The sequence below is a fragment of the Mastigoproctus giganteus genome, chromosome 6 (assembly GCF_048544385.1).
Source record: "Mastigoproctus giganteus isolate SK-2022 chromosome 6, ASM4854438v1, whole genome shotgun sequence".
Lineage (NCBI taxonomy): Eukaryota > Metazoa > Arthropoda > Arachnida > Uropygi > Thelyphonidae > Mastigoproctus > Mastigoproctus giganteus.
In genome coordinates, this window is record NC_143580.1 from 34,621,794 (window position 1) to 34,635,706 (window position 13,913).

General features: G+C 33.2%; 1 protein-coding gene across 1 annotated transcript in view; it reads left to right on the top strand.

Moving 5' to 3' along the window:
* The window catches only part of LOC150084150 (uncharacterized), a 32,218-nt gene extending 18,625 nt beyond the window's left edge, over positions 1–13,593 (top strand). Inside the window, exons 2-3 of the mRNA XM_090375066.1 lie at positions 5,153–5,261; positions 13,268–13,593. Of these exons, the coding sequence (XP_090231192.1) occupies positions 5,153–5,256 (104 nt within the window). The 3' untranslated portion in view covers positions 5,257–5,261; positions 13,268–13,593. The remainder of the gene's footprint in view (positions 1–5,152; positions 5,262–13,267) is intronic.
* The last annotated feature ends 320 nt before the right edge of the window (positions 13,594–13,913 follow it).

Here is a 13,913-nt window from a genome sequence, read left to right on the forward strand (position 1 = left end):
CAGTACAGAATGAAAAGGACCTGGTGGTAATTGCGCAGTCAGATATGAACTTCTTTGAAAATGCAGAAAAAGCTGCCAGGTCGCCTGCTCATGGAGTTTTGTCAATGATATACAGGAATTATGCTAGCAGGGACAAGGAACTGATCATACCATTCTATAAGACAATGATTAGGCCACATCTTGATTACTGTATATAGGTCAGGAGGCCTCATTTTAGGAAGGATGTGAATCTGCTGCAACGGGTGCAGAGAAGAGCAACGATACTTCTGAGCAGAACAAAGGGGTGCCCTGACCAAGAAAGGCTTCAGTTTTGCAAATTACAGCGTCTGGAGACCAGGCACCTAAGAAGTGATCTGATTGAGGTGTTTGAATGGATTGAGTAAGCTCAATTCTGACGAAATCCTTCCTATTGCTCAGACTACACACATGTTGGGGCATAAATTCAAATTTATGCAGGATGGCTGCATGTTGGATGTGCATAAATTTGCCTTCAGCCAGGTGGTTGATTATTGGAACAAACTTCCATCTAGTGTTACAGCGATGGATAATTTGGATAAAATCATGGAAGAACTGTTGGAAGGGATGGACATGTGAAGCTTGCTTTCTTACATCATTTGACACTACTACTACTAATAATAATATTAATAATTTCCTGAAAAGAATAGGTGTACCTTAAAAAAAGTGTCCACTAAGCGTAGGCACATTTATAATATTTTTAATATAATTCTATTTTTTAAAAAAAAAGGGAAAATAACCTTTAAAAATACTATATAACATACATTATATTTAATTATTAGAAATCTCTAGTCAACTATACGTTTCAATCACAACAAAAGGAACAATAGTTTAACAAAAACACAGTAGAAAAAGCAATAGCATATAAACATTTTATAGTTAGTTATTCTAATATGCCGGTAGATGGCACCACCGGCAAAAACAGGTGGCTCACGTTATGTACACGAGAGTGTAGAAAAGTTTCTTATTTGAAATGGAAAACAATTATAAGATATTAGTTAAACATTTATAGTCGTTTTAGTTTTATTTTTCAGTATTTTTGTTTTGTTTATACGAAATTTTTTAGTACGAATATTTTTTAGTATTCTTGTTTTGTTTATAGATATACGAAAAAGATTTTTATAACATTTTAAGTGAAATGTAGAAATTGGCAATTTAATTTATGAAAATACTCTGCAAAGAAAGGAAGATATAACGATTGAATTTTAAGTAATTAAATGAATGTTCCCTCGTATAATTTGATAAAGTACATAGTGCGAGATTGCGTGCGTGTTAGAGCACGTGGGACGTTGCAACTTCCCGTGTAAAACAAACTGATTTCCAGCGCATCATTTAGAATTCATTGTTTTTGTGAAACGGGCGTGTCTCATCCACGCGACTGAATCAAAGAAAAGCAGCTGCACCTTCGTGTTTGCACGTATATAATGATTCGACAAAAGCTAACGGAAACGTGTAATTATCTTCCCATAGGTTTCATAATCCCCCAACGTATTCCCCTTTCTTGTCATGGATGGAGAGCCCATAAAAACTTGAAGGCAGATGCGCTGTTTCAGTATTGTTCCCACTCCATGACTTCCTGCTACATATCGAGCAAGGTCGAGGATTTAATTGACCCACGTTCTCCAAGAGAGCGTGATTGCTATGGGAAAACCGCGTGTTGTTTATGCGTTCATCTATATTGTTGTGCAGCGGAAGTTGAATGACGGGGCCCAGCCTTAGGGTCCGAGGCAGAAACAAAGAATGCTGTGAGAACTACGGATTAATTATGTAGCCAGCTTTCGGCTCATCCGTCACAATGATACCGTTCGCTCCTTGTTAAGGTAGCGCTTACCTCGGCGACATGCGGTGCGCTTCACAATTACGGCGCGTTCACTGTTGCTCGCTCGTTCAACCCGTCTGTTTTGTTTTTGTGTTCCGATTGGACAACCTCTGAACTAAATCAATAAAGACAGCCATTACTTACGCTCCATCTCATAACGATGGACTTGATAAGATCATAAGGACATTACGTGGTTTATGAAGTTATCAATTTTAAGAACCTTTTTGTTGTTGGTTGTCATTAACAAGAAACATAATTTCCTTCTCGATGCATATTGCGCATTTTAATTCACATTAACACACAGCCACACCCCGATAAATGCTTTTTAGTAATTGTTTTACCCTGTACTTCTTTGGTTTATGTACATTAAAATGTTTAAATATTTAAATACTGTATTTATAAACTGTCTGAAATAATTAAAGTTAGCTTTCTATGAAATATTAATTTTAAAATAATTTTATGTCATCGATTGTTTTTCTAATAATGACGTAATTTATTTTATCGTATATGTCTTATATTTATTTCAAATGATTTATTTTATTTAATTTTTGATATATTTATTTGTACAACTATATTGTTATACAGTACTTTTAATCTAATTCTGAGATTTCAGATCGTATTTTTCGGACTATAAGACGTACCGAGGTTTTAGAAGGTGGATTTTTTTGGGGTGGGGTGGGGTAGGGGATTATTGCATATATGCAAAACGTAAATTCATAAGTTCTTACTTGTAAATTCGTAATACATTATCAGTGTTATGAATTTATACGTAAAATATCAAAAACTATAGTCAAAATAAACCTATTAAAATGGCTTAATATGTGAAAAAAAATTTTTTAAATAAAATAATAATTAAAATTGATATGAATTGCTTAGAGGGAATTTTTGGGATAATTGTAATTAAAAGAAAGAGAAAGGGAAAAAAATTAGAAGTGATATGAATTGCTCAGATACTTTTTTTTGGGGAAATATTGAAAAGAAAAGGGGGGGAGGGAATTAGAATTGATATAAATTACTCAGAGACTTTTTTGGGGAAATTGTAATTGAACGAAAGAGAAAAGGAAAAATAGCAGAATTTAAAATAACCAAATTAATATTATATTTTAGCAGGTGGATTTTTTAAAAAATGCTATCCTTTTAAATTATATAGCATCACGTGACCAGGCTCATTTTGATACAGTTTCAGTTACGTTGAAACTGTATGAACTTTTCGAAATTTCCTTCTGAGTGTAAACCTCAGAGGTGAGCAATATCCTACCTTGGTATATCTTCTCTCTCTCTCTCTCTGTAGAACACCTGTGTGGGGGATGGATGGATGGATAGATGAAGGGAAATGGGAAGGCGTCAAACTGTTTCCTGTTGAGAAATTGTCCAGTCTCGGTCCACCACACATGCGCAGGACCAGAACGAGTCTAACTGGAGCGATTACGCTTGTGTTTTGGTCGTCTTTGTTATGTGCGCATCAGGGCGGACCGAGGTGTCCAGCCTTTAAACTCCCTCGTGGGAAAATTGCCAGTAAGCTCACGTAGACACGAAATGCGGTTGAACGAGCTCAGAGAAATCGCTTGTTACATTTGCTTACATGTGTAAGCGTAGTGACGAAGGATTTAAACTGATCAGCAGTCAACTCGCCAGATTGACGATGGAACTGCAAACACGGGAAAGGCGTTAATTGGACACGACCACTCACGGAGTATACATACGATTACCCCTCGTTCTATACAACATACCCTATGACGATGACACTCAATCGATACTGACATAACCACACGTTATTTTAATCAACAAATGACGTCACACATTTAGCCTATTTCTCATAAAAAAGGTGTTTGAATAAATTTTTATTTATTCACTTTTATTCTAAAATAATTAATTACTTTTAAGTAAACAACTTTAAAATTTATCGTGCAAGTATATTTTATAAATATTTTTTCACAAAGTTTGCAATAAAACATAATAAACGTTTAAACTCGAAAAAAATATGCATATACTGTATGTACAGAACATAATCTCTTTTTAAAAGTACGAAAATAATTTTATAAAAATTTAATTCATAACAGCATATTTAAATGTGTATACTGTACATATATATAGGTAAAATATTATAGTGTATTAATAAATAAAATATAAATGAATAAAATGATACGGCACTAACTACCAACGCAATTAAAATCTTTCCTGTCAGCAAACGTTTGATGAAATTTCCCAGCATGCCCTGCACAGCAAGCCTACATAGTTAAAGAGTCCGTCTTCAGAAAGTGAATTTAGTTTCTTAAATTACGTGTTATATAACTTATGATGCGTTATGACTTAATAAAAGAGAAAAGAACAGAACGTCATAACTCTACTGAAAGGAGATATTACAGAATGAAATGATTCATTACGAGGGTGTGTTGCTGGCTTTATGCGCTCCTTTCCTGTTTGATTCATCTTTTCAGAAAGAAAAGATTTCTTACTTCCTCTCACAGATATCACAACCGGAAGTTGACATGCGATGATGTTTCGATCTAGTTGCCAACCTGTTTTTAAAGAGACAAATTTCTTTCCATGAACTATTTTCATCCCATACAGTGTCCATTGCTATATTAAGAAACGAACTTCCCTTAAAAATGAATAACAATATGTCAGCTATTAATAGTTTTTTTTTAATAATGTTCTGCTGTAATTTGTAATGGCTCATCATAGATTTGATTTATTTATTTTAATTGATTATTATTATTATCTATTTTATTTTATTTCTTTGCCAAAATGATTACTGTATCTATGAACACATTTTTCTTTCTAAATAAACGTTTCCAAAAATGCGATATTCAAAATCAAAATTAAGATTTTGAATAATCGACTAATTTGAATCATATTTTGAGGATTTTTGATATAATTGAATTTTCAAAAATGTTGATTGTACTCACGTTTAGAAATTTAACGTTGATATTTAATGCGTAATGTCCCTAATATTTCAGAAAAAATTGTTTTTATTTTTTAATGTTTTTTTTTTAATAATAGAACAACAATTATACACTCACTGGCCAAAAAAATAGAAACCTTCAGTATCTAGTAGGGCCAACTTTTTCCCGAATCACAGCCCCCTGTCTAAGGAAGTCACAATGAACTTTTGATTGAACGTTTAATTTTCTATTGACTCCAATTGCAAAAGGTTTCTAATTTTTCTGCTGGAAGTATAGTATTCTACATAAATACACCTTTTATTCACTTGATTATCCACATTTTGATTATATACTCTTCTACTTAGTTTAGTTAGAAGAAGCAGCTATTTTTTATGATGTTCCTAATTCGGTGCCCCTGTCTTTCTATCCTTAGATTATTTTTCTGTAAAAAAGCGACGGCTAAATACGCCTGACAGTGAGACGAAAACCAATGTCCTTTCTATTGATAGCCAACAGGAAGAAAACATGGTCGAGTAATGCAGGTAATTATCATTTATCTACAGGTTTTAATTATTATTTATTATTATTATTATTATTATTATTAACTTGTACAGTGTTTCGTAGATGGAATGAGGCGAGATATTCTAGAAAAATGAATAAATACACAAACAAATAAAACATAAGCATATGAGAATAAACCAATTGGTTAGTTTTTTTCAAACACTACATAATAATTATTTAATGATATGGCTTTATAGTCTATTGAGCTGAATGCGCTGATAAGGAGGAATATTTTCATATTGAACAAACGGAAGTACCAATAGAATAGCCAAAAGTCAAAATAGCATAATTGAACTTCTTTAGCAAGCCTCTTTATGAATCCGAAAATTGTTTCTTATGCCTTTAAGGTTCATAATAATAGTTATTAATAGTTTGGGGAAATAAATTGTTTCCGGCTTCCATAACTATTTCCAGTTTCCATCCATCACCCTGGCGAACACTTGGAAGGATAATAGTTGTTTCCCCTTCCCCCGTATGGGTCTCCAGTGGAGGATATCGATATTTCCTGAAAGCGAACCTACCACTTGTTTTCTTAGACACATATAATAAATCAATCACATGTATTAGAACACTGAATGAGCAAGAACCTCATATTTTTAAGGATAAGTGAGGTCTTTTAGAGGGATTTAAAGGGTTTTCGAATATGTATTACCAGATATGTGAAAAAAAAAAAAAGAAAAGAAAAGAATAAAAAAGGCAGTTGATCGTCACTTTATTACTATATGGAATTAAACTGAGCCAGAGTGTCAGCCATGCACCAACAGGTGGCAGCACCGAAGGGAGTAAATTAGTTTCAGTAAAAGACATTGAAATGAAAAGTAATTCTATGGAGGGAGGTTGAGGGGAAGGGACAGAACAGGTGTCTCTCCAACGAATGCTTCCAAAAGGAAAAGGAAAATTTCACACGTGACCAGCAATGCGTTTCTACTCCTTTTCACAATGATTGGACACTTTCGAGTCTAGATGGAGTGGCTGTATTAAGCGAACACAAGAAGGTAGGGGAGATTAATATCTATCGCAACCACCCTTGGACGTAGCCGCTCCATATATCTCCAATTATAATCACAACCTTTCACTTCCTTAAATCCTACCGGAGGTTGAAATGCGCGTGGTTGGTTGTTCCCAGTTCGCACGCAGATGACCCACCGGTGGATGCACTAAATCACCACCATCCGTCTTCTTCCACCAACTCCCACCCCCGCCTGAAACCCTGTACGCGCAGTAGTTGCACACGGCTACTTGGAAAGATAAACGGCATAGCTACGTACCAACCAGGGTGTTCGTACTTAGCTGGCGAGTGTTACGTGCCGGACCTAAGGGGTGGACCTGAGGATTATATATTACTCGATATTTGTATTAAAAGCGACTTACACCTTTAAAGTAAATTATTTCCTTTGATTATACGGTGTGCAGGAGTGATGATGGGGTTGGGGATTAAGAATCCACTTTCTGTTTTTCTTCATGGACAAGGATTAATAACTGGCCTTGTAATGAGTTCCGGTGAATGTCCAAAAGATGGGCGGAAGTTTCTTTCACTGCTAAGTTAAGTAAAGCTTTAGAAACCCCTGCGTTGATATTAGAAATAGCTTTTCATAATAAAGCTGCTTTATGTAAACTAGCCATTTTGTTTTCTTTCTTTCTAATCATGACCTGCCAAGAAGTTTATGATAGTTTATCTTCACCTTGCCTTGAAGATTATACCTTCACACGGTTCCTTCAAAAATTACAGCATACAACCTAAATCATTTAAAAATAAGTAATGTATAAATCACGGTACTGTATATTCTTAAATATAAATGTCCAAATGCAGTATCTTATGTTCTCTACCAAGAGTAAAGAAGTAACTCTGAAAAACATGAAACCTCAATAAAATAAAATCATTTCAGATTGCTATGCAATTATAAAACCATTAGAAATGAGAATGGAACATTGGTTTTAAAACGGAAATGTCTCACCGATGAGGAAATACCTGACAATCCTAGGTAGATGTAGGTGGAGAGGGGGTGGGGAAGCTGTGTTCAAACACACCTTTCCGTACATAAACACTGATTTCTCTTAGATTCGTGTTCAATCGTTAGCTCCTATTTTGCGCCGTCTTTTTTGACTTCATTCCATTCGTGTTTCTTTTATTTCACAGAAATTCTGTCCGTATTAAGTCTGTTCTATAAAAGAAAGGCCCAGTTTTTCCGTCCAATTGTTATTCTGTATTTTTATTTCAACCTTCGAAAGCGCGAAGAAATCAGTGAATTATCAGCTCTTACACTATTTCAAAATCCCTTCGTTAGACCAATTATCGCTTAGAGGAAACTCAGTTTTAAATATCCAGCTGGATATTTCAAATGCATTCGATCCTGTTTGGCATAATTAACTTCTAAGCAAGCTCCTCCCTATGGTCTCTGTCTTTCAGATCTATTTCCGGAAGTTCATTGCATGTGACAGCAGTTATATCTCTATCTTCAACCTTCTCAACTAATGCAAGGATATAGTAATTCAAGATTCTTTCTTTCGCCTATTCGTTTTCTCTTGTACATCAATGACCCGCCTTTACTGATTGAGAATGTTTCTGTAACAGGTGGAATAAAACGAATCTATAATTCAGCTCCGACCATCTAGAGATTTTGAAATCGAAAGAATTTTCGTCATTGTGAAATCGAAATAACTGTTGTCATGGTGAAACTGAAATGATCGTTGCCATGGTGAAATCGCAATAATTGTTGCCATGGTGAAATCGCAATACTCGTTGTCATGGTGAAATCGAAATCATTGTTGTCAATGGTTTCGATTTCAATTAGCCAAATTAGCCAACTCAATCAGCCAATGATTGATTTCCAAATCACCATGGCAACAATGTTTATCAATAAACATTTATGTACATATTTTTATCTGAAGTTAGCATTATTAATTTCATTAATAAAGAATTTTTATGGTATGTTCTACTTTCATTCACTTAATTCGCACTTACTGTTAAGCGCAGAGATTTCCTGGAACCGAGATAAGCAACCGCTCTCAACACACACACTTCTGCAGAAATATATAATCTGAAATATTAACTTTGGTGTGTTATTCCGAAGGAAGAAAACTTTTTTTTAACTTTCTTTGTCTGGGTGGAGTCCCTTTTGGCGAGCCCTTTTCCGTTCTGTGTTCTCACCTTTGCTACATATCGGAAGTGAGCGATTTAGTCGTCATGCATGACCGAAAGGTGGAGCTGGTGTTTTCTGCCTTCTGTATCCAACATAAAATTTTCGCACTTCAGGATGGTTTGGTCTCCAAGCAACCCTGAAGTGGAAATTGTTTTTCGAAAGAATGAACAGGAAAGGGCATATTACTTGAGAATTGGTTTCCAGATGAACCAATGGGGGAAACAGAGATAATTGACTTCTTTATACAGCATTACGTGAAGGATTGGTAATTTGCGATACTTTAATCAATTACTGACACTTCACATATTGAAGAACTTTGATGAAAATTTAAAAGCTCGTGAATTGCATGTAGCAAACTGATCTGAGATGTTTAGACAACTGTGATATTAGATTGAAAATCTAATTGAAAATTGAAAATCAACTGTGATATTAGATTGAAAAACAATTAGATTGTGACTTTAGATTGAAAATTCGAAATCTAGAATGAATTCTGATTTTTACACTTTTGTTTTCTGAGGTCCCTTTTTTGACATTCGTGTTTTCTGAGCAACATTTGTCATTGAATGTTTCTCAAGAAACACGGATCGTGGGGCAATTCAAATTTACTGTCCGCTTTCCTCTATTAATGTATGAGGACATCAGAGTATTCATTTATGCATAATTTTAAAAATCTCAAATGCATTTTTAAAAAAAATAATAAGAACCGTTTTGGAACATGGATCTGTAAGATACGTCATGTATCTCAAAGAATTTAATATAGCATATTACTTGGCCAATTACTGATCTAATCTTGTAGAAGTGAAAAATTGGGAAAATTAGACCTTTCCGAAATGTGAGATTTGAATTGGAGAGTGCCCCATAAGACATTTACTAGCAGTATTGCTACCCCTTCTTCTTTTACCCCCACTCGATAAATGTCTTCCCTTAGTGTTGTGTCTAGACAGTTGTCGGAGAAGTTACTCCAACCGTAGGTCAAAAGGTTACTGGTTCATGGTTGTTGCTAAGTGCGCTGAGATTTGCCTTCCGGAAGTGTGCGAACGTGCTCGTGACAGACGGGATATACGTAAGGGTTCAGTACTTCTCTTTCTGTATTTTGGTCGGAAAGGTTTGCCCTTTCAAGATCGATTACGAAGCAATTATCGTACGTCAAGATCCCTGCTCTGTTCTGTCGTCAGAGTGATTATTTCTTCCTATGTGTGTTTGTACTCTTACACTTGTTCCTTTCCAGGACTTGGAGAAAGACTACATTTGTAAGAATGCATTTAATCCCCCCCCACCTCCCGAGGCCTTAATCATATTCCCTTACTTTTGGTGTAAAAAAATGGGAGAGACAGCGAAGACGATGAATATAAAAATAAATCTTTAAATAGCAATTACAACTGCAAGAAGTTATTTAAATCAAATATGTGAATGATGTAATTAATTATCAATACGATTTAAAATGTAATTAATAACCAGATTAATAAAAAATTAAATAAATTAATATAAAATAAACGAACCTTCAGATATATGTATACGTTCCATACGAGAAAATGGGTTGAAACTCGTGATACCAATGGGGTACTTGCTGGAGTTAACACGAGATTTTATCTTTTCTAATATTATATACCACTGATGATGAGTAGTTTTGACATGATAATCTATAATAGGCAGTATTCCGCAAGTAGCTTGAAAAAATCATAAGCAGTCTTAAAGATTTTCTTAGCTCTCACCACCTGACTGTGGAATTTGAATATAGTAGTATTTTTATGATAGCATTAATGGGAATTTTGAGAGGTATATGTATATGCCTTTCATCGATATTTGCTTTTTCATCGAAAAATTTTGATTCTATAAAAAAAGTTGTCGATACCCCGAATGCTACAAATATTAGCGCTACTAAAGTAGTTCTTCTCGATTCTGCGATTAGAAAAGATTTACTGTTTATCGAGATTGAAATATGAGGAGGTCTGAGCAGTGCAATTGAAGAGGTAGAGAAAGTTCAGTTAGCAATTTCAATCATCCCTATACGAGAGAGATGTTTTAAAAAAGAACAAGAACTTCTATTGACTTTGACTATGTAAATAAACAGGAACTTCTATTCCAAGTAGAAGCGTTGAAGATACATTTTTAAATTCAGCACAGTCACTTCCGCTGATGTTGAAAGATTGTTTCTGCTTTTAGTGATTTTGAAATGTGGAATTTTGGAATGTGGCATTTTGGATTTTGTGGCATGTGGTAAATATATTGTTGTTTACTATCAACAAAGGTTTCAGTGGTATATGGTTTTTTGTTCGAAAAAAATATTCACCTATTAAATTAATAAAAAAATTCTTTATATTTGCATATACCTATTTTAGTGTGAAATTATATGGTGTATTTTACATAATATCAATTTTAAATACATTTATTTAAACGTAATCCAGAATTCTTTAGAATATTTTACTATTTCAATTTAATAGAATATTTTATTTTATATATATATATATATTTATATATATTATTATAATATTTATATTTTATATATATATATTGCCATAAAAGTAGATACATGCAAAGTGATTTCAACTTCTATGGACCACAACTACAAAAAAATAGTACGATAAAATATTTTCTGCCATCATTTGCCAAGAAAACAAAAATAGCTGGCACAACGAATCACACAAATACAAAACAAGTGTAAAATCAAACATAAAAATATGGCAATTATTTGTGATTACATAAGTAAATTAATTTTTTTCAAAATTACTACCTCACGAGAAAAATATTATGAATCTAAGAGTATTCTCATCTTCTGGATTTGTGGAATAATTTAATTTGTTTAACAAAAGACACTGGATCTAAGCCTGACTACTTTAACCTTAAAAAAGAAAACGTCAGTGGGTTTCATGGAAATAGGAATACCAAGAGGCTGTCGTTGTTGTAGTTTTTCTTGTAGATCACTAAGATAGAAAACCTTGTTAATCCGTCGTTTAGTTTGATGCTTTCTCTTATTTCCAGAAAAATCTTTTATTAATATCGCTTCTTTTTTTGTACACTAAAGAACATTGTGGAACACGTGTACATTTGTATTTGTGTCAAGGCAGTGTTTGTGAGTATTACAAAAGATTTGTCTTTGTTAAAGATTTGCTTGTAGATATAAAGTGTACCATAGCAGAGGAAATCCTCTTGGGTTGTACGCTTCGATAAACAATCCCGATGCCAAGCTAATCCCTAATACAAAAAGCAAGGATTCTCGGAATGAGATTGAATAGTCAGTTTTAATTAAAATGTTATCACCACTATCAACCACATCAACTGTTTGAATTCAGTTTCTCCCACAGAATCTCTCCGCCTTTTGTGCTGATTGTAGTCACAACTAAATATAGACCACAAGTGAGTAACCATTCATAAATTACGAAGCAGCAGCAGCTGTTTTTAAACCAGATGTTTATCAAGGATTCTACAAAGCTATATTCTCTGCTGTCTGGGAGCCTTTGAACGACTTTTAAATTCGTAATATTCGCCACACGATAAAAATAGATTTAATATGTCAGCTATACACTGGCTTCGCAGATGGGATTACCAAAATAGTCTGGAGCCATTCTTTAGAAGGTCCAGTTACGTGACAACGTGTTATTTCAAATCCACTTTTTTTTTTCATTCTTTTATTTGTCATCACCTTTAGATTACCCACAGGTAATTACTAATCAGCATAACCCAACATCAGTCACAATCCATTGGCCACAGTTTGTTATTGACTAACCTTGTTTGATATTCGTCTCTAATATCTGATGGTTTATCACAGCAAAAACAAAAGACAAAAGCAGGTTAAATGGTGAGTTGTGTGGTCAAACTACCGGTCTTCTCGAAGAAAGACACATGGCTTACTTTAGCTGACAAATGTTATCGCTGTTTGCAGTAGTATTACATTCGGTGGGGTAGAAATGTTGAAAGGGATATTAGTGCCGCAGATAAAATATAATTGGACATGTGATCGCAAGCATGTCTAAATCAGTAAAGTGGCAGGAAGTAATTGACAGTTATTCACTTGCTAACAAATATTTTGACAGTAACGCCTAACACCTCATAGATCTGAACTTCGATACCTGTTCAGTGACTGTGTTTGTCTTCTTCAACATTAAACATTACAATCAACTTATGTTTAAATATAGATAAGTAGCAGTTGACATTTGTGGAATTAACTTATTGATAATAATTCAAAAATTTAAATATTACCGAATAATAATCGATTCGTATGCATAATTAGCACAATTTGATTTTTTAATGTTCATAAAATATATATTATTAATTATTTGCCTAAAATGAACACTTTTTTAATTATAATTATATTTATTGCTGATTTTATGCTGTTTGTCTGTTGATTACGTTGATTGCGAATAAATTATCCCAGGTGTCGCTACTGTGGTATCTTTCGCTATGGAAGAAATTCATTTCCAAATCCAAATTATTAAATAATAATTCTTTTCATGTGCAATTAACACAGGTTTATTAATGTTTATAAATTCTAGTTTATTATATACTTGAATGAATATTATTAATAAAATAAAATAGATAAATGAAATTAAATGAATAATAATAATATTATTATTTTATTATCGAATAAATTTTCCCAGGTGTCGCTACTGTGTTATCTTTCGCTATGGAAGAAATTCATTTCGAAATCCAAATTTATTGAATAATAATTTTTTTCGTGTGCAATTAACACTGGTTTATTAATGTTTATAAATTCTAGTTTATTATTTACTTGAATTAATATTATTAATAAATTAAATTAGATAAACTAAATTAAATGAATAATAATAACAATATTATTATTTTATTAAATTTGTTTGATAATTATACTGATTGCGAATAATTTCTTGCAGGTGTCGCTACTGTCGTGATTGTTGAACTCTCTCATATTTCGTGTTTGGTTCTATCAAGGATATGAATGTAGGAGAAGAACTTCTAGTCTGACCTGTAAATTATAATTATGAGAGGAAATGTGAATTAGATTTCTGCAGCTAACAAATTAATATATATTATCGTCGGTTAGGGCTGTAAACATAACCCTAGCCAGTTTTTGTTAATATGTAACGTAAGTTTATACATAATAGTTAAATGTGATTTTAGGTATGCAAATCATGCTCTTTGCAGTTCTTTGTGTATCATTTATAGATTTAAAATGGTATGTGCTGTTAACAAGGTACATGAATAGTAACATGATAGAAAAAAAAATACATATATATATATATATATATGTATGTTAGTAATGTACCTTAAGTTTTCTTTAACAAATAGATTTGTTAACAGTGAAAAAACAACATAGCTGAATGATATACATTTTATTATATTTGTATGTTTGTAAGTGTCAAAATTTTGATAGTTGTAGATTTTAGAGAAGAGCTAGTCGCACACACACATTTTATATTTATTCAGTTAATTAAAGACTGTGAAATGTTCACTTTATTTTAACACAGCCCCTCTATTTCAAGCATTCCCTGATGAAAATAAGGACACATTCCTAAAATC